The sequence below is a fragment of the Mustelus asterias genome, chromosome 24 (assembly GCF_964213995.1).
Source record: "Mustelus asterias chromosome 24, sMusAst1.hap1.1, whole genome shotgun sequence".
Classification (NCBI taxonomy): domain Eukaryota; kingdom Metazoa; phylum Chordata; class Chondrichthyes; order Carcharhiniformes; family Triakidae; genus Mustelus; species Mustelus asterias.
Genome location: NC_135824.1, coordinates 53,188,007 through 53,209,818, shown reverse-complemented (window position 1 = coordinate 53,209,818; position 21,812 = coordinate 53,188,007). Strand labels below are relative to the sequence as shown.

The 21,812-nt window shown below is 47.6% G+C and overlaps 1 protein-coding gene across 1 annotated transcript in view; it reads right to left on the bottom strand.

Annotated features, from left to right (window-relative positions):
- Positions 1–21,812, bottom strand: part of sympk (symplekin) — a 67,253-nt gene that overhangs the window by 5,325 nt on the left and 40,116 nt on the right. The window contains 10 exon segments of the mRNA XM_078241730.1: positions 854–943; positions 3,782–3,958; positions 6,195–6,382; positions 9,522–9,626; positions 10,444–10,534; positions 12,196–12,296; positions 14,650–14,758; positions 18,356–18,516; positions 19,749–19,896; positions 21,529–21,642. Coding sequence (XP_078097856.1) covers positions 854–943; positions 3,782–3,958; positions 6,195–6,382; positions 9,522–9,626; positions 10,444–10,534; positions 12,196–12,296; positions 14,650–14,758; positions 18,356–18,516; positions 19,749–19,896; positions 21,529–21,642 — 1,284 coding nt within the window.

Sequence of the window (21,812 nt, the reverse complement as noted above, 5' to 3'; positions counted from 1 at the left end):
CTGTGTGGATCTGATTGGTGCCAACAGCATGGGATTCGATCCCCATTCCGGCGAGGATGGATTCGGGACCTACCTCCTTGCCCTATCCATGGACGAGATCTCATGATGATGATAACAGTGTACTTCGAACACACAACTTTCTACTCAGTCCATCTCCACAATCACCCTTTCAATGCACCCACGCAGAGATATTCAATTTCTAACTACTGACACAGTGGTTAGCACTGCTGCCTCACAGAGCCAGGGACCAGGGTTCGATTCCCAGCTTGGGTCACTGTCTGTGTGGAGTCTGCATGTTCTCCCCGTGTCTGCGTGGGTTTTCTCTGGGTACTCTGGTTTCCTCCCACAACCCAAAGATGTGCAGGTTCGGTAAATTAGCCATGCTAAATTCTCCCTCAGTGTACCCAAACAAGCGCCGGAGTGTGGCGACTAGGGGATTTTCACAGTAACTTCATTGCATTGTTAATGTGAGCCTACTTGTGACTAAAAACTTTTTAATTTCAACTAATACTGACTCTCAGCCATCTTGGTTGAAACTTTGGAAGTGCGGAAACTTTGGAAACCCTAGCTATGACTGTAACACCACATTCTGCACTCTCTTGTTTCCTTCTCTATGAATGGTATGCTTTGTCTGTATAGCGCGTAAGAAACAATACTTTTCACTGTATGTTAATACATGTGACAATAATAAATCAAATCAAAAACGTGATAAATCCTGATTGAACAGCGCATTAGTATTCATGGGACTTGGCAAAGTCAAGATTATTCATCCGGTCTCATTTAATTATTTTTGGGAATTCAGGCCTGGATAATATAACAGCTATTCCTCAGGAAGAATTTGTCCAGCACCTACCTCATTCATTGGCTTAGACTCCATAGTCTCTGCGTCTGGCTTCGAGTTGGCCTCCAGCACCATCATTATCGACTTCGGAATGTGGTTTTGCTGGAATACAGGAAGCATAAGAGGAGTGAAAGGTGGCTTCTTCGACAGCAGCAGCCTGGGTAACCAATAACCACGACCAACGAGCGAAACCTGGGGCTTGTCCCCACCAGCTGATTAATTCAAACTAGCAGCAGTGATATCACTGGGCCATGGTTCTGCCTCCGTCAATGTCATTGAATAATTAGACGCACTCCCCTCCCTCCCTCCCGATCATGTTTGCTGAATTTGTATCTATAACCAAGCTTGTTAATGCAGACAGCACAGAAACAGGCCCTTCGGCCCTCCAAGCCCGTGCTGATAACTATACCAATCAGTCAATCCACAACTGAATCCAAACATGATGTGGAGATGCCGGTGTTGGACTGGGGTGGGCACAGTAAGAAGTCCCACAACACCAGGTTAAAGTCCAACAGGTTTATTTGATAGAACGAGCTTTCGGAGCGCTGCTCCTTCAACCTTGCAATTGAGTCTGTCTATATATGCCCTGTTTGTGAACCCAATCCTCCACTCACCTGATGAAGGAGCAGTGCTCCGAAAGCTCGTGCCACCGAATAAACCTGTTGGACTTTAACCTGGTGTTGTAAGAAGCCAAACATAACATGATGTAAACTGCAGTAGTAGTGTGCTTTGGGAACCCAAGTCCACAATCACCATCTCACTTCCAAGCACACTAAACCTCCCGTAAGTCACATCTCAAATTATTCATGTGCTGAACACTGAAATCGCAATAGCACATTTTAGGAAAACAGGAAGAGGAACTATTCCCTGCACGGTAAAGAGAGAGGTAGGGAAGCAGATACATCGATCTTTAAAGCAAGGAGTAAAACCAGCCTCCCATCCATTGACACTTCCCTCTGCTTCGGAAAAGCAGCCAACATAATTAAGGTCCCCACGCACCCCGGACATTCTCTCTTCCACCTTCTTCCGTTGGGAAAAAGATACAAAAGTCTGAGGTCACGTGCCAACCGACTCAAGAACAGCTTCTTCCCTGCTGCTGTCAGGCTTTTGAATAGACCTACCTTGCATTAAGTTGATCTTTCTCCACACCCTAGCTCTGACTGTAACACTACATTCTGCACTCTCTCCTTTCCTTCTCTATGAACGATACGCTCTGTCTATATAGAGCGCAAGAAGCAATACTTTTCACTGTACGCTAATATATGTGACAATAATAAATCAAGTCAAATCCGTAGTAAATGTGACTTTGGGAGAGCACTAAATATGAAAACAAGGAAGCAATACTGAAGGTGTACAAGGGTATCGTGGTTCGGTTATTGCATATTGATCAAGATATCACATTACAGAAAAGATACTGGATGAAAAATAGTGTTTTCTATCACACTTGGAAGAGACAAGTCTTGGTTGTGGGGGGCATAAGAGTTTTAAGATATTCATACTTTGAGAGGAGAGCATGTTTGGCAGACCAGTCACATGGCAGCACATTCTGAAGATTACGGATCGAAAAACACCCTGTTTTCCCAGAGGATTGTCCGAAATTGAAATGCATTGGCACAAGAGCTGAATTCCACCATTTAAAAAAAGGGAATTATATTTTCTTCCTATTCAAATTCTAAGGAATAGGAAAGGGCAGGGAAGCCGGATTTGGGCTATTAGCTCCAGGTGAAAAGTAAACAGCAATGCGAGTGTGATCGGCTAACTGCTGCAACTTCTATGACCTAATTCATACTGCAATGGAGAATAGGCACTGGTCCCCAGTTAGCATTGCCAAGGGCCCAAGGGTGCAAACATCTTTGAGGGTGCAGAGGCGATTAACCGGAATGGTTCCAGAGATGGGGGAATTTTTAGCTGTAAGGTTAGGTTGGAAAAGCTGGAGTTGTTCTCCTTGGAGCAAAGGAAGTTGAGAGGAGATCTGATCGAGATGTTACAAGATTATGGCAGTTGTAGATATAAACGTTATTCTGTTAGTTGATGGGATAAGGACTGGGCGGCACGGTGGCACAGTGGTTAGCACTGCTGCCTCACAGCGCCAGGAACCCAGGTTCGATTCCCGGCTTGGGTCACTGTCTGTGTGGAGTCTGCACGTTCTCCCCGTGTCTGCATGGGTTTCCTCCGGTTGCTCCGGTTTCCTCCCACAATCTGAAACCTAACCAAGCTGGTTAGGTGCATTGACCCGAACAGGCGCCAGAGTGTGGCGATAGGGGAATTTCACAGTAACTTCATTGCAGTGTTAATGTAAGCCTTACTTGTGACTAAGAAATATAATTACAGTGGAGCTCCGTTTTGACGCGATGGTTGGGGTCCATAAAATGTGATCGTGAATGTTATCGAGGTCACACTAATTCACTAAACCGGAAATAGTTAAAAAAAGGGTCCGTCGCGCGATCACGTAATATCCGATTTCGCGCTAAATCGGGGCGCGTAAAATTGGGGCTCCACTGTACTTTAATTTTACCTCAAAGGACTTGGGGGTGACAGATTTACGTATGGGCATGAGAAACTTTTTTTAAAAATGCAGCAAGTTGTAATGACATGGAACCTGATGTCTACGAGGGTGATGGAGCAGAAAGGATCAATGATATCAAAAATAAATTGGATGGTCACTTGAGGGGGAAGAAGTCTGCAGGGCACTGGGAATGGAGTGGGGCAAATGGGACTGGCTGAATTCTGTACAGAGAGCCGACACAGACGCTGGCGGGCTAAATGGCTTCCTTTTGTGTTGCAATGACGCTATAGCCTTCCAATGGGCACGGAGGGTGACATTCCAAGATGTCACTGTTGCACGGACAGGAGAAACCGAATGGTTAAAGGACAGGCGAGGAACTTCAATAAAGGAGGGGGGGGGGGAGGATACACATTCCACCTGCAGCAACTACGTACCTGGTGGGGCGTGAAAGATCGCACGTGCGTCAAGAGTGGTTCACGGAGCTCCGGACACTTCTCGAAAACATTGGCGAGTTGAGTGGGTGGGAGTTGCAGCAGAACCTGGAACGACTGCGGTTTCGTTCGCTGGCAGCACTTAATGAAACCTTCCCAAACCTTGGGATATTTCCAAACCTGCAGCAGCACAATCAAGAGGAACCACATTACAGAGGAAATTGGACATGTCAGCTACGACTCTCACCAATTTTTACAGATGCACCATAGAGAGCGTTCTTTCTGGTTGTATCACAGTTTGGTATGGCTCCTGCTCTGCCCAAGACCGCAAGAAACTACAAAAGGTCGTGAATGTAGCCAATCCATCACGCAACCCAGCCTCCCATCCATTGACACTTCCCGCTGCCTCGGCAAAGCAGCCGGCATAATTAAGAACCCCACGCACCCCGGACATTCTCTCTTCCACCTTCTTCCTTCGGGAAAAAGATACAAAAGTCTGGGATCACGTACCAACCGACTCAAGAACAGCTTCTTCCCTGCTGCCGTCAGACTTTTGAATGGACCTACCTCGCATTAAGTTGATCTTTCTCTACACCCTAGCTATGACTGTAGCACTACATTCTGCACTCTCTCCTTTCCTTCTCTATGAACGGTATGCTTTGTCTGTATAGCGCGCAAGAAACAATCCTTGTCACCGTATACTAATACATGTGACAATAATAAATCAAATCAAAACAGAGCAGTCCATGAAGAGATCGCATCAGAAACTATAATTGGAGTTCGGTAAATTGTACTGTTATAACAGCCAGCTCATCAACGAGCCAGAAAAGTTATCAGGTCCCACAAACCCACCCCATCAATGCTCCAAGGCCGCATTGGTTGGATACAAAGCACATCTCCCATGTACTTCCCCATTGCCAGAAGTACAGCACAGGTAGATGCAAGTAAGACCATCTCTACCTGAGCTATCAAGCATTCCCAGGGCACATTAACTAAAACCAGGACCCAGAGATGATAGAGAGAGACTACTACCCACTGCCTTATGCACTGGAGCGCAGTCCCCGAAAAGATCAGCCATGATCTTATTGAATGGCAGAGCAGGCTCGAGGGGTCAGGTGGCCTACTCCTGCTCCTAGTTCTTATGTTCATACAGTCCCCAAGCTGGGACTCGCTGACAATTCCTACCTCGGTGTCATTCCACCATCCTAACTTGGAAACGTACAGATGCTTCTTCACTGCTGCTGGGTCAGACTCCTGGAACTCCCTAGCTAACACTGTGTGGGAGTTACTTCACTACACTGACAGCAAAGGTTCAGGGGCGGTGCAGTGGTTAGCACTGCTGCCTCAGCGCCAGAAATCGGGGTTCAATTCCGGCCTTGGGTGACTGTGTGGGGTCTGCACGTTCTCCCCATATCTGCGTGGATTTGCTCCAGGTGCTCCAGATGTGCGGGTTAGATCAATTGGCTATAGTAAATTGCCCCTTAGTTTCCCAAGATGTGTAGGTTAGGGGGATAAGCCAAGGGATAGGGTGGGGAGTTGCATGTGGGCAAGAGAATCAGTGCAGGCCCAATAGGCCAAATGGCCTCTTCTGCACTATAGGGATACAATACTATACCAAGAACACCCACTAGCATCTTTGAAAGGACAATGAAATACTGGACTTGCCAGTGATTCTCATGCCCTGAGACTTGGCTAAATAAGGTTCCATATGGTGACATCTCAATTCATAAGAGATGGTTAATTCTTACGTCAATCTCAATCCAGGACCGCACTGCTGTCTCTGGAACTGATTTTGCGCACACAACATACTCTGATATAACTATCCTCCACACACTGCAATTTTCTGGAAGTGATGTTTTATCTGGATACTTTGCTGTAAATTGGTATTGGGGCGGCATGGTAGCACGGTGGTTAGCACTGCTGCCTCACAGCGCCAGAGACCCGGGTTCGATTCCCGGCTTGTGTCAGAGTCTGTGTGGAGTTTTCATGTTCGCCCCGTGTCTGCGTGGGTTTCCTCCGGGTGCTCCGGTTTCCTCCCACAGTCCAAAGATGTGCAAGTTAGGTGAATTGGTCAAGATAAATTCTTCCTCAGTGTACCCGAACAGGCGCCGGACTGTGGCGACGAGGGGATTTCCACAGTAACTTCACTGCAGTGTGAATGTAAGCCTTACTTGTGACTGATAAATAAACTTTGTAGTTTGAGCCACAAGTTCTTTGCCGTAGTTCAAAAAGGGCTCTCTCTAAATAGACCCTGCTTTGTTGTGGTCTGTCGCGACTCTATTTAAAATGACTGCTCGCTGCGTGACCTGTTGCAAGTCCAGACCCCAGCTCCAAATCACTGCTCGCCATACCCGCTGCATTTAGAAACAAAAATATTCAGCATCCCTGCTACACGCCCTCCTCTCCTCCTCGTTACCTGTTTCATTATGAGTCGGGACAGGATGTTCATGACAAAACCACCCAGCCGTGGGTACATAGTAAGCGACTGAATCACGGTCCGCATCAGCAACATGGGCAGCGGACTCTGTTCCATCAGCTGTTGCATCACAACAGCCAGGACCTCCGACGTGTACACATTCCTCTCTGCGAAGCACAGGTTTGTCGCTAAAACAAAAGTCAGAACCAGTCAGATCAAACTCAAGGAACTAACATTTCAACAAGACGCATTCATTTCGCACCTTCTAAGTTTAGTTTTTAGTTTAAGCTTATTTATCAGTGTCAGAAATCGGCTTACATTAACACTGCAATGAAGCTACTATGAAAATCCCCGAGTCGCCGCACTCCGGTGCCGGATCAGTGTTAGAATGTAACCGGTGACAACTTTGCAACGTGACCAATGGTAACAAGCTGTAAGGGTCAGCTGACCCAGTAAGCCATGCAACCAATTACGGACTGACGTGACGGCCAGCTGACTCACTGTGGTCAGCACTGCTGCCTCACAGCGCCAGGGACCTGGGTTCCATTCCCGGCTTGGGTCACTGTCTGTGCAGAGTCTGCACATTCTCCCCGTGGGTTTCCTCCGGGATGCTCTGATTTCCTCCCACACTCCAAAGATGTGTGGGTTAGGTTGATTGGCCCCTTAGTGTCAGGGGGATTAGTAGGGTAAATATGTCGGATTACGGAAATATGGCCTGGGTGGGATTGTGGTCCATGCAGACTCAATGGGCCGAATGGCCTCCTTCTGCATTGTAGGGATTCTAAGTTTCTGTTCTATGAAGAACCTGTTGGGAATTGTGGGGAGCTTGGAGTGGCCCAGGGCGAGGCCCCAAGTTTGGAGTAATGAAGTTTCTTTATTAAACCCCTTCTTTGATTTATAAGTTGGAGTAAGTTTTGTTATATTTTTACTGTCTGCATCTGGAGAGCTGCTTCCGAAGAAACATTCAGGTACATGGAGGGAGAATTTAGCACGGTCAATGCACCTAACCAGTGCGTCTTGGGACACTAAGTGGCCAATCCAGCTAACTTACACATCCTTCGGACTGAGAGAAGAAACCAGAACACCTGGAGGAAACCCACACAGACATGGGGAGAATGTGCGGAGTCTGCACAGTCACCCAAGCCAAGGATCGAACCCAGGTCCCTGCACCCAGGTGAGGCAGCAGTGCTAACCACTGTGCCAGCCTTTTGACATTGTAAAGGATCCCAAAGTGCTTCACAGAATTTGAGACCAAACCGAGATATTACCATAAATGCCTGATTAAAGATTTTAGGGAGTACCTTAAAGGAAGACAGATCCATAAAGATTCGTGGAGAGAGTTCAAGAACTTCAGCATGCTGCTGAGGGCATACATTTTATCTATGTAATGTTAACTCATTGAAAAGCTTCGTAATACTCAAGAAAGACACGACAAACCATTACATAAATTTAAGCCCCATGAAAAGAGAAGATCTCATTAGCTCATGATGGGCCAAATGCATTCCTCCCCATTCCATGACCCTCAGTGTACCCTGTATCCCCCCCCCCCGACACATCTCACAAGCCAGCCCCTTCCCCCACCCGCAAAGAGGCGGTCATTTGCTTAAGCTACACAGACATAATTTGTTCGACTGTTTGGTCACCTGGCCAGCAACCCAGTACTCCCAAGGACAATCCTTCTCATTTTCAACCGATGCTGAAGATATCAGGTTGCAAGTCCTTGTGCGGAATTCAAGACCTGCCCATCTCCTTCCCAAGCTCATTTTCCCCCTTCCCTGTTATGACAACACGCTGCTTTTAAGAAATGTATATTCGTCATATTTCTGTGCAGTTAGCAGACTCTTCCATTTTTATCGGAGCCATTCTGCCTACAACCGGCATCCTGTATTGTTACTGCAACAGCATAATTGCTTAATCTGAACTAATGCTGTTCTTGGTTTTTTCCCTGGAATTTTGCAGACTGGGACTTGATTGGGGATGATTGACAGTACGGTCATATGGCTGGGTACAGCTAGGTTTACACAATATTCAAGGTTAGACGCTGCTATAGAATTGGGAGAGAGCGGTGTCTCTCTTTGCCCCTCTCTGAAGTTGGAGACTGGAATCTGCCAGGAGATAAGTTTTTTTTTTGAGATTCTGCTGTTTGAGAGTGGATCTTTCTCTGAGTTGTTGCTTGGAGCTGCAGGGAGAGAGACAGAGGTATCCCTTTCTGCTTCTGCAGTCTGGAGACTGGAAGCTGCCAGAGAGTTCTCTGAAGTTTTGCTGTTTTGAGGCTATATCCTTCTGTCTGGATCTCTGCCCAGAAGTGCTAAAAGGTTGAAGATCCAGCATCACGTGGGCATACTTGCCTTTGCGCTAACTAATTCTGAAAAAGGGTATATATCTATGGGACATTATTTTAAATTGGAACATCAGAGAAAGCTAGCTATTAAGGATTATATTTTGCCATGTTGTAATAAATCCACGGAGGCGGAGGCGAAGGCCCCGTCACCAAAAGTTCCTTTATTTACAAGACATACTATACAATAGAGTGCTCCCTGCTCAGCAGGCAGAGAGACTGACACACCTGCTTTAAATAGGGAACATAAAGCTCCCTGATTGGGCCATCAATTAGGACTCAATCTGGGACATCTTTTAATGTCCAACCAAGTAAACAAAATCAAATTTACTTGGGGACAACTCAAAAGGGGCAGCTCCCGAAAAGGAGGGGAACCGCCCGAAACAAAAGACAAAGCGGAAAAGGAACTTAAAACACCAAATTAAAATGTGATTAAAGGGGTCAATAATACACCCCAGTCCCTGCGGTGCCCAGCGGGCAAGGACTCAATCAGGGAGCTCATACTCTAGCAGGCCAATCTCATTTGCCTGACTGAAGTCATCACACATGTCTAAGCATTTTAATTGATAAAAGTTATGCTAATTTTTTTTGTTATCTTCTAACTGTGTTCTTAAATAAAGTTTATTTTGATAAAAGCTTCCTAGTGGGTCACTTGAATCACACCTGGTGTGGAACACCTTATGCTCACCCTAATGCCAAAATCAAAGCAAAAGTGGAGGTCTCCACTAACTGCATGATATGCCTTGGAGGTTCTGCTCTGGGCCTTAACGGTGGGGGTCCTTCCTCCTTCTCGGGATTTACCCAAGCCAACCTGACTGCCACCCCCCCAACCCCTCTTCCCCCCTCCCCCCCCCATGGCCATATCCAACCCAACGGACTTTGGATCAACAGTACAGATTTCCCGGATTCCTTCCTGGGGGCTGCGTGGTGTGTGAGCGGTGGGGATTGCGGAGTGTGGAAGCAGGTTGGTTATTGTAGATATCAGTTACCTTTAATTATTGACTTCATATCGCATTTGGTCGAATCAATGTTGTGCAGGGCTATCAACAGGTCACCTGGGGTCAGAGGTGAAATAGCCGCCGACACACCCTCACCTGCGGAGAGAAAGGAAATGTCCCATTGCAAGTATGCCCAGTTTTTGAAATACTGAATCACTCCCCCACCTCAATCAGTAACATCCCACCGTCTCAGCCTGGTAGGTCCATCCTCTTTCCCCCGCCTGCAAACCCTTCAATTTTTTAAAATTCATTCGTGGGACATGGGTGTCGCTGGCTCGGCCAACACTTATTGCCCATCCCTCGTTTCCCGAGGGCAGTCGAGAGTCAACCTCTGGAGTCACATGTAGGTCAGACCGGGTAAGGATGGCAGATTTCCTTCCCTGAAGGACATTAGTGAACCAGATAGGTTTTTCTGACAGTGGTTTCATGGTCATCAGTAGATTCTTAATTCCAGATTTTTTTTATTGAATTCAAATTCTACCATCTGCCGTGGCGGAATTTGAACCTGGGTCCCCAGAACATTAGCTGAGTTTCTGGATTAATAGTCTAGCGATAATACCACTAGACCACCGCCTTACATTGCAGTGATTTACTGACCAAATGCCCACCCCACTCTCACGTAATATCCCACATAGATACTCGGGAGCAATATATTCCCACCCCCATTATTTTTTCAAGTGTGTAGGTGACCAATTTAAAATTGTTCCTCGCTGAACATATAAGGTAACTTTAAGAACAGACTTGTTAACAATCTGTAGGAACTTCTGGGGACAGTAAAGCTTAATATTCCAGACTGTTCCCCAGTAAATCCCACACTGACACAGATCCTCGCCTGTATGATTTCCACTGTTACACAGAATCCACATGCCCCCAACACATCATCATTTCCATTGTAAATGGCACAATGACCCACCGTGCGTGGTCCCCAGCAGCCGGTTAAAGACCTCCTTCACCACGATGGGATTGAGTTTAATCAATTTGGGCAGTGCCTGGATTACCTCTTTCTGCGGAATAGAGTCAAGATGCTAATTATCCTGAAGTTTAAACATTAAAACAGAATCACACACTGGCAGAAAGAACATAGAACAGTACAGCACAGTACATGCCCTTCGGCCCTCAATGTTGTGCCGAGCTTTGTCCGAAACCAAGATCAAGCTATCCCACTCCCTATCGTTCTGGTGTGCTCCATGTGCCTATCCAATAACCGCTTGAAAGTTCCTAAAGTGTCCGACTCCACTATCACAGCAGGCAGTCCATTCCACACCCCAACCACTCTCTGAGTAAAGAACCTACCTCGGACATCCCTCCTATATCTCCCACCATGAACCTTATAGTTATGCCCCCAAGTAACAGCTACATTCACCCGAGGAAATAGTCTCTGAACGTCCACTCTATCTATCCCCCTTATCATCTTATAAACCTCTATTAAGTTGCCTCTCATCCTCCTCCGCTCTAAAGAGAAAAGCCCTAGCTCCCTCAACCTTTCCTCATAAGACCTACCCTCCAAACCAGGTATTGACAAGCTAAATCCTGACTGGATTGTGAGCTGCCCCAGCTGAATAACTCTAATTGATCTGCTGCCGGCATTCTGTTTCACCCAAAGAAAACCTTAGTTTCTGATTCCTAGACATGGTTAGGAATGCAATTAATCTGGTAAGTCTCCTCTGCACTCTCTCCAATGCTTCCACATCCTTCTTATAGTGAGGTGACCAGAACTGCACACAATATTCCAAATGTGGTCTCACCAAGGTCCTGTACAGTTGCAGCATAACCCCACGGCTCTTAAACTCAAATCCCCTGTTAATAAATGCTAACACACTACGGGCCTTCTTCACAGCTCTATCCACTTGAGTGGCAACTTCAGAGACGTGTGGATATGAAACCCAAGATCTCTCTGTACCTGCACATTCCTCAGAAAGCGTACACTCCAGCCCAGTTCTCTATCAGTTTTATAAAAAGAGGGACCTCCCACTGTTCTGTTGAAAGGTTGCGGGTGGAGTTAACTTCTGCTTAATGGTTTAGTGGCTATATACATCACCCAGTGTGGTGCTTCACCACATAAACCAAGAGGGTTCCCATTTTATCAAATCACTAAATTCCAGTCAGAGTAGCAATAGCAGACCACGCTACAGTTTCACCATGCCCTCAGGTTAAGGAGTTGGGCCCTATCAACAAGGGTTCCTTCCCCTGATCAGCACCCGGTGTCTGCTGTTTGAAAGGTGCATGCGAGGACAGAATCAGACTCATGGAGTGAGATTCTCCGCCTCTGTCTCCCCCAGTCAGCTCTGCTGTCGACGCTATTCTGCACGGCATACCAGCCAAAGGAGCTAAGCGGCCCCCTCAACAGCCAGGGGCTGGAATTTCAGCCAGCACTGCGTATGCCCAGTCAAGAACAGGAATCGTCCCCCAACCCAATCCCCTCACACTTTTTCAAGTCTGGAAATTATCCCTCCTCACAACTCCCCAGGGATGGAAACTGCCCCTCAGCCCCCAACCCACGCACTGCACCCCAGCTCCCCTCAACCACTCATCCCACCACAGGCAAGTATGTCGCCCCTCCACCCCAACTGTACCCCCCCCCCCCCTCAAGTGTACCACCCCTCCTTCCCTCAACGCGACAACATCGGGAAGCAAGTATTATCACTTCAATGCCGTGGTACAGTACCTTCTCAAGGCCGTTCAGCACGGGGATCAAGAAGCGGACATCTGGGACCCTCTTGTGGTAGAGATCGCGGACTCGTTTGACCAACTCAGGTGATGGAGGAACTGGAAATACAGAGGGCCATCATTTGACAAAAGGCATGGTTCTTAAAGCAGAATTTTAGCTGATGGGCGCAAGAGGACAAGGTAAAGAGTTCCTTTGTCAGAATCCTGTGGCGCACTCAGGTACATTGACAAATGGGGTTTTGGGACCATTGGTGGTGGTATTTACTCAGAACGAGGCTTCGCATTCCTATCAGGGATGGAATTCAAAAATCTACTCATGTGTGATCAGTGTAGAAAATGATCATGGAGGCTGCCAGTTTGTCATGAAAATCCAAAAGGTCCACTAATGACCTTCAATTTAAAGTTCATTTGTTAGTCACAAGTAAGGCTTACATTAACACTGCACTGAAGTTACTTGAAATTCCCCTAGTCGCCACACTCCGGCACCTGTTCGGGTCAATGTACCTTACCAGCACGTCTTTCGGACTGTGGGAGGAAACCGGAGCACCCGGAGGAAACCCATGCAGACCCAGGGAGATCGTGCAAACTCGGGAATCGAACCCGGGTCCCTGGCGCTGTGAGGCAGCAGTGCCTCCCCAGAGGGGAAACCTACCCCACTACATTGGTCTGGCCTCAGTGTGGCTCCAGCCCCACATTATATAACTGGCTGTAGTGCCCTCAGAGGATTAGGACTGGGTAACGGTTCAGCCGCATCCTCAGCATAAATAAAAATATCCACACCACTCATCCGGATGCTGAAACGTCCTTTTCTTCCCAAGAACGGAGGAAATACTGATGGTGACAAGGATTGGGATTTGCGTTATAGCAGCATTCCTCCCAACTCCATTCTTCTCAATAACAGCACAAACTAGGCTTGTATTCTCTGGAAGGTTAAACCTATATACAAGTCTGGGGCTACGGTTCCCATCCAACTCTCTCCAACTTTTACAGATGCGCCATAGAAAACATTCTTTCTGGTTGTATCACAGCTTGGTATGGCTCCTGCTCGGCCCAAGACCACAAGAAACTACAAAAGGTTGTGAATGTAGCCACAGAATGTAGCCTGCGGAAGATTGGGACACACGGAGTTGGGGGTAGGGTGTTAGCGTGGATTGGGGATTGGCTATCCAACAGGAAGCAAAGAGTTGGAATAAATGGGTGCTTTTCTGGTTGGCAGATGGTGACTAGTGGCGTGCCGCAGGGATCGGTACTGGGGCCTCAACTGTTTACTATTTACATAGATGATCTGGAGGAGGGGACTGAGTGTAGGGTAACAAAGTTTGCTGATGACACGAAGATAAGTGGGAAGTGAATTGCGTGGAGGAAGCGGAAGGTCTGCAGAGAGATTTGAATAGGCTGAGTGAGTGGGCGAGGATCTGGCAGATGGAGTATAACGTTGGCAAATGCGAGGTTATTCACTTTGGAAGAAATAATAGCAAATTGGATTATTTAAATGGAAAAAAATTACAACATGCTACTGTGCAAAGGGACCTGGGGGTCCTTGTGCATGAGTTGCAAAAACTCAGTCTGCAAGTACAATAGGTGACCAAGAAGGCAAATGGGATGTTGGCATTTATCGCGAGGGCGATAGAATATAAAAGCAGAGAAGTCTTGCTGCATCTGTACAAGGCATTGGTGAGGCTGCAGCTGGAATACTGTGTGCAGTTTTGGTCCCCTTACTTGCGAAAGGATATATTGGCCTTGGAGGGAGTGCAGAGAAGGTTCACCAGGTTGATACCAGAGATGAGGGGTGTAGATTATGAGGAGAGATTGAGCAGATTAGGTTTGTACTCGTTGGAGTTTAGAAGGCTGAGGGGTGATCTTATAGAGGCATATAAGATAATGAAGGGGCTGGATAGGGTAGAAGTGGAGAGATTCTTTCCACTTAGAAAGGAAACCAGAACTAGAGGGCACAGCCTCAAAATAAAGGGAGGTCAGTTTAGGACAGAGTTGAGGAGGAACTTCTTCTCTCAGAGGGTGGTGAATCTCTGGAATTCTCTGCCCACTGAAGTGGTGGAGGCTACCTCGTTGAATATGTTTAAATCACGGATAGATGGATTTCTGATCGGTAAGGGAATTAAGGGTTATGGGGAGCAGGCGGGTAAGTGGAACTGATCCACTTCAGATCAGCCATGATCTTATTGAATGGCGGGGCAGGCTCGAGGGGCTAGATGGCCTACTCCTGCTCCTATTTCTTATGTTCCCCAATCCATCACACAAACCAGCCTCCCATCCATTGACTCTACAAGGCAGATTTTCAGATTCCACAGCTCAAAATGCTCCCTGCACAGGCAGGAGTTGAGAGTGTATTTTGTCAGCACACTGTTAAAACCCTGGAGAGAAAGAGCTACGCCCTGCGGATGAATTAGTTAAACTGAAAGAGGTGGAGAGCAACACAAAACTCTATGGTTACCTTTGTCCGTTAAGATGTGTAGACAACGAGTCACAAGGGTTTCAGCTCCTTTTGGACAGTTCTCCACAAGCAGGAGAAGCTCAGGCGAGTTCATCCCCATCCCTCGGATCTGAAGCAATACAAAGCATGTTACAGCGCAAAATACATGCCACGCACACGCGGTCTTCGCAAGCGCCTCTCTCTCTGCATCACACCATCAGCTGCACCAATGACTGCCAGTCCTGCCACGTAACTCAATCCCAGGAAACAGGAGGCAAGGACTGAGACACTCAGGAAAGGACCTGGGGAAACCTTGGGACAGCCATGTAATAAGCCGCTGGGTCAAACTCCCTCCCTGACAGTACTGTGGGTGTACCTACACCACATGGACTGCCGCGGTTCAAGGTGAAGGCTCACCACCAACTTCTCATGAGCAATAAATGCTGGCCTAGCCAGTGATGCTCATCCGACAAGACCATAAGACATAGGAGCAGAATTAGGCCACTCGGCCCATCGAGTCTGCTCCGCCATTCAATCATGGCTGATATTTTTCTCATCCCCATTCTCCTGCCTTTTCCCCGTAACTCCTGATCCCCTTATTAATCAAGAACCTATCTATCTCTGTCTTAAAGACTCAATGACCTGGCCTCCACAGCCTTCTGCGGCAAAGAGTTCCACAGATTCTCCACTCTCTGGCGGAAGAAATTCCTCCTCATCTCTGTTTTAAAGGATCGTCGCTTTAGTCTGAGGTTGTGCCCTCTGGTTCTAGTTTTTCCTACTAGTGGAAACATCCTCTCCACGTCCACTCTATCCAGGCCTCGCAGTATGCTGTAAGTTTCAATAAGATCCCCCCCTCATCCTTCTAAACTCCAATGAGTACAGACCCAGAGTCCTCAACCGTTCCTCATACGACATCCTGTGAATGAATACATTTTTAAAATGTTGCTATATTAAAAAAATGGCGTCTTTCACAATGTGAGAACATCTCAAAAGTGATCGACAGCCAATGAAGGTGTTGTGGGTTCAATTCCCACTCTGAGGCTTGAGCACAATTTAAGCTAACACTCAGTACAACACTGAAGGAATTTGTTAACGTAACAGTGGTGAGCACTGTTGCCTCACAGTGCCGGGTTCAATTCCGGCCTCAGGTGACTGTGTGGAGTTTGCACATTCTCCCCATGTCTGCGTGGGTTTCCTCCAGGTGCTCCGGTTTCCCCCCCCCACAGTCCAAAGATGTATAGGTCGGGTGGAGTGGCCAGGCTAAATTGCCCCTTAGTGTCCCAAGATGTGTAGGTTAGATGGATTAGTCATAGGAAATGTTACTGGGATAAACCGGAGGAAGTTAGGCAATTAAAAAAAAAAATAGTAATGGGTTGAAGGGTCACGGGGAGAAGGCAGGAATATATCAGCCATGATCGAATGATGGAGCAGACTCGATGGGCCGAATGGCCTAATTCTGCTCCTATACCTTATGAACGTAAGAGAAAGTGGGCCTGCGATAGATACTGTGTCAGAGAGTCTGTGCAGACTCGATGGGCTAAGTGACATCTTCTGCACTGTAGGGATTTTGTGAAAAAAATGCAGCAGCCAATTTACACACAGCGAGGTCCAACAAACAACAACAGGATTTTAAGCAGATAATCAGTTTTAATGGTGTCTGTTGAGGGATATATACTGGCCATGCCACAGAGGAGAAATCCCTTACTCTCTGAAATAGTAGGGGGGCTAATTAGGCTAATAAAACACAACCATAGATTTAGGAACACTAATACGATACTAACTTTGGAACGAATGATCTTGGACTGTGGAAACGTAAGCCAGCCTGGGCCGTTGCCATAGAAGGCAGCTCTGAATAATTAACAAATATTTCTCATTTAAAACATGCATTTTGAATTTACAAGATGGACGTGCTTTGCTTTTGGTTACATTTTGTGAAACTTTAGTCAGTGACAAAATACAGCAGGCCTTGGCGGGAGAGGTAGAAGAGTCATAGAATCCCTGCAGTGCAGAAAGAAGCCATTCGGCCCATCGAGTCTGCACTGACCATAATCCCACCCAGGCCCTATTCCCTACAACATCACATATTTGCCCCACTAATCCCCCTGACACTAGGGTGAATTTAGCATGGCCAATCAACCTAACTCGCACATATTCGGACTGAGGGGGGGAACCGGAGCACCCGGAGGAAACCCACGCAGACACGGGGAGAACGTGCAGACTCCACACAGACAGTGACCCAAGGCTGGAATTGAGCCTGGGACCCTGGCACTGTGAGGCTGCAGTGCTAACCACTGTGCCGCCGTGCTGTAAGAAACAATATATCTACTGAAGGCAGTAATGCTGTCAGCAGTGGTCGGGGACAAGATGGCTGCCAATGCTAGACTTATGAATAGGGTCGTCCAACTTCGAGAGATAACACAGGTGGCGAGCAGACATGAAGAATGTCTCGGGGTCGGACGAGAGTCACGTGGGTTCAATTCGATGGGAATCATTTCACTGTCCAGCATCCCACATTGCTGGGCAACGGAGGGGAGGTAACGTCCGTAATTTATGACAAATGAAATCCCATGAGGTCAGGATGTGTATTGTTATTGGCTGGAGCTAATGAGGGGATGGTTATTGACTGATTTGTATGAACGTTTGCTGGATAATGCCCACCGGAAAGGTGGGTAATATGATTTGGTAAATATATAATTGCCTTCATGGGGACATTGCTTTCCAGACTGATATACGGCTACCCGCATTCTATATCTTGAGTGCTGAGCTTCCTTATATCATTCTCCCGTTCGATCGAAAAGCAAATTACTGCGGATGCTGGAATCTGAAACCAAAAGAGAAAAAACGCTGGAAAATCTCAGCAGGTCTGGCAGCATCTGTAAGGAGAGAAACGAGCTGACGTTTCGAGTCCAGATGACTCAGCTTTGACAAAGGGTCGTCTGGACTCGAAACGTCAGCTCTTTTCTCTCCTTACAGATGCCGCCAGACCCGCTGAGATTTCCCAGCGTTTTTTTCTCCTTTGGCTGCCGTTCGATCGTTTGGTTAAATAAAGTCACATCATCAAAATCAGTACACTGCATTTTGAGTCTTTGTATTTAGCTTAAGTCTGAGCAAATATATAACCTCGAGAGGAAACCCCTCCCGTCTACAGTGCCGTAGAGGCTTTACGGCCATCTCTGACGGACAGAAAGGGTCTTAGTTTAATGTACCGTCTGAGAGACAGCATCCCGGTCAGCGCAGCGTCCCCTCAGAACGGCACTGGGAATGTCGACCTAGGTTACGTGTTGAAGCCTCTGGAAAGGGGAACTGACTTGCAAAATCTCACTAACTGTCCTGTCTGGAGACAATACACATCTCTTTAACCTGTGCTGAACCCTCTCTCCACTCACATTGTCTGTATCTTTAAGATAGAAATTGTTATTATTATTACATTCCAATCATTATTTTGTAAATTGAGTGTGTGTCTTTATATGCCCTGTTTGTGAACAGAACTCCCACTCACCTGACGAAGGGGCAGCGCTCCGAAGGCTAGTGGCTTTTGCTACCAAATAAACCTGTTGGACTTTAACCTGGTGTTGTGAGACTTCTTACTGTGTTTACCCCAGTCCAACGCCAGCATCTCCACATCAAGGGGAATTGAACCAACAATCTTCTAACTCAGAGACAAGAGTGTTTCCCACTGAGTGACAGACACCTCGGCGGGGGGGGGGGGGAGCGCTCATGTACTTACCGGCTGCTCGATGACACGCAGCACGGTGCGCTTAATATCAGCGATGGCCTCTGTGTAGACGGCAGCAAGCTCGTGAATGAGTTTGTGGTTCTGGGGAAGTAGAGCAAGGTACAGGTACAGACACTGCTTCACCGTCTCCTCCGTCCAAGGGGCTGCCACCTCTGTCAGTCAAAGGATTCACAAAGAAATTCAGCAGTGAAGAGTTCCCGATCCTGTTTAGATGTACTCCCAACCCAGGCAACTGATCCAGACCTTGCCGCCGCACGCCTTCAACCCAAACAGCTGATCCACACACAATATCGAGACACCCCCACTCAGCCAGCTGACCTACGCCGCGACCCAATTAGTGTACCAACTCTTCCCACTTACGACACCCCACAATGTAGTTAAATCAAACCCAGTCCAGGTCATTAAAACCCCACCCATAAGTTGGGGAAAAACACATATTCAAAAGTACCATCAAAAGAATGATGCACAAGACCATAAGACGTAGGAGCAGAATTAGGCCACTCGGCCCATCGAGTCTGCTCCGCCATTCAATCATGGATGATATTTTTCTCATCCCCATTCTCCTGCCTTTTCCCCGTAACCCCTGATCCCCTTATTAATCAAGAGCCTATCTATCTCTGTCTTAAAGACACTCAATGACCTGGCCTCCACAGCCTTCTGCGGCAAAGAGTTCCACAGATTCACCACTCTCTGGCTGAAGAAATTCCTCCTCATCTCTGTTTTAAAGGATCGTCCCTTTAGCCTGAGGTTGTGCCCTCTGGTTCTAGTTTTTCCCACTAGTGGAAACATCCTCTCCACGTCTACTCTATCCAGGCCTCGCAGTATCCTGTAAGTTTCAATAAGATCCCCCCCTCATCCTTCTAAACTCCAACGAGTACAGACCCAGAGTCCTCATACGACAAGCTCTTCATTCCAGGGATCATTCTTGTGCATCTCCTCTAGACCCTTTCCAAGGCCCAGCACATCCTTCCTTAGTTACGGAGCCCAAAACTGCTCACAATGCTCCAAATGGGGTCTGACCAGAGCCTTATACAGCCTCAGAAGTACATCCCTGCTCTTGTATTCTAGCCCTCTCGACATGAACGCTAACATTGCATTTGCCTTCCTAACTGCCGACTGAACCTGCATGTTAACCTCAAGAGAATCTTGAGCAAAGGCTCCCAAGTCCCTTTGTGCTTCTGATTTCCTAAGCATTTCCCCCATTTAGATGCATCCAGAGAGCCAATCCACATCCTGTCCATATACACAGCACACTCAGACGCTTGCGTCACACCAGACCAGACGGCCGGGCAAATCGCCCACCACAAGATGGGCACAACCCCAGACATCCTCACCCAGCTACCCAACATTCGGAAGGGTGCACATCTGAGTAGCTTGCGCGTACCCGTGTCTTTGTCAGCACCAAAGAGGATGGAGGGTGGGTTCGGATGAACCAGTAGCTGCAAGTAATTCAGAGCAAACTTCTCGATGTAGTCACGAAGCTGCTCCTTGTCATACATTCTTTTAACAAACATCAGCGCCTGCGAGCGGACCTGCGGATGAAAAACCGGAAGATGAGAATCTTAGTAAGAAAGTTTAAAGTTTTTTTATTCATGTCACAAGTAGGCTCACATCAACACTGCACTGGCTGAAGAAATTCCTCCTCATCTCTGTTCTAAAGGATTGTCCCTTTAGCCTGAGGTTGTGCCCTCTGCTTCTAGTTTTTCCTACTAGTGGAAACATCCTCTCCACGTCCACTCTATCCAGGTCTCGCAGTATCCTGTAAATTTCAATAAGATCCCCCCTCATCCTTCTAAACTCCGAGTTCAGACCCAGAGCCCTCAACCGTTCCTCATACGACAAGCTCTTCATTCCTGGGATCATTCTTGTGAAACTCCTCTGGACACTTTCCAAGGCCGGCACATCCTCCCTTAGATACGGGGCCCAACACTGCTCACAATACTCCAAATGAGGTCTGACCAGAGCCTTATACAGCCTCAGAAGTACTGTGAAAATCCCCTAGTCACTACACTCCGGCGCCTGTTTAGGTATACTGAAGAAGAATTTAGCATGGCTAATCCCCCGAACCAGTACGTCTTTTGGACTGTGGGAGGAAACCAGAGCGCCCGGAGGAAACCCATGCAGACACAGGGAGAACGTGCAGACTCTGCAAACAGTGACCCAAGCCGGGAGTCGAACCCGGGACCTGAGCGCTGTGAGGCAGCAGTGCTAACCACTGTGCTGCCCACATAGTGACCATTTCAGATGCCCACAGCTTGCATGCAGGCACTTCCCAATGAGAAAATGAATTTCCCACTATAATACAGATTCCTACAGATCAGGAGGGTCCCAGCTCAGATCAGGGTAGATGCTCCCGATGATGGGGGAGTCCAGAACCAGGGGTTACAGTCTGAGGATTCGGGGTAGACCATTTAGGACGGAGATGAGGAGACATTTCTTCACCCAAAGAGTGGTGAGCCTGTGGAATTCATTACCACAGGAAGTAGTTGATGCCAAAACATTGAATGTATTCAAGAGGCGGCTGGATATAGCACTTGGGGTGAATGGAATCAAAGGTTGGGACGGCAGGATGGCACAGTGGTTAGCACTGCTGCCTCACAGTGCCTGGGACCTGGGTTCAATTCCCAGCTTGGGTCACTGTCTGTGTGGAGTTTGCACATTCTCCGTGTATGCGTGGGTTTCCTCCGGGTGCTCCAGTTTCCTCCCACACTCAAAGATGTGCAGTTTAGGTGGATTGGCCATGCTAAATTGCCCCTTAGCGTCAGGGGACGAGATAAGGTAAATGCATGAGGTTATGGAGATAGAGCCTGCGTGGGATTGTGGTCGGTGCAGACTCGATGGGCCAAGTGCCCTCCTTCTGCACTGTAGGATTCGAGAAGGTTATGGGGAGAAAGCAGGATTAAGCTATTGAGTTGGATGATCAGCCATGATTGTGATGAATGGCGGAGCAGGCTCGAAGGGCTGAGTGGCCTCCTCCTATCTTCTATGTAACACCAACAACAGACAGAGGAGCAAAGGGGTGAACATGGAAAAAAAGCTGGGGAACTGGGAGGGCGGGATGATGATTGGGGGTGCGAAGGAATGAGGGATAACAGACATGGAGGTATGGCTTGGAAGTAGAAAGGAGTGTGGTGCAGGGAGACTGCTGCATTTTGTATCTTCACCTTATCCTTCTCGTGAGAGCTCAAATCAAGCAGCACGTGAAGATACTGGAGCTGTTTCGAGGGCCGCTTGAAGATCAGATCCCTGAGGGTGGACATTCCCAGGTAGATGCGAGTCTGTGAGAAAGACAAGAGGCCAATGTCAAAGTTTTAATTTAATATAGAAACAGAACATCATTGAACCGTAGATTCTGTACAGTGCAGAAGGAGGCCATTTGGCCCATCGAGTCTACACCGACAACAATCCCACCCAGGCACTATCCCCATAACCCCACCCTTTACCCTGC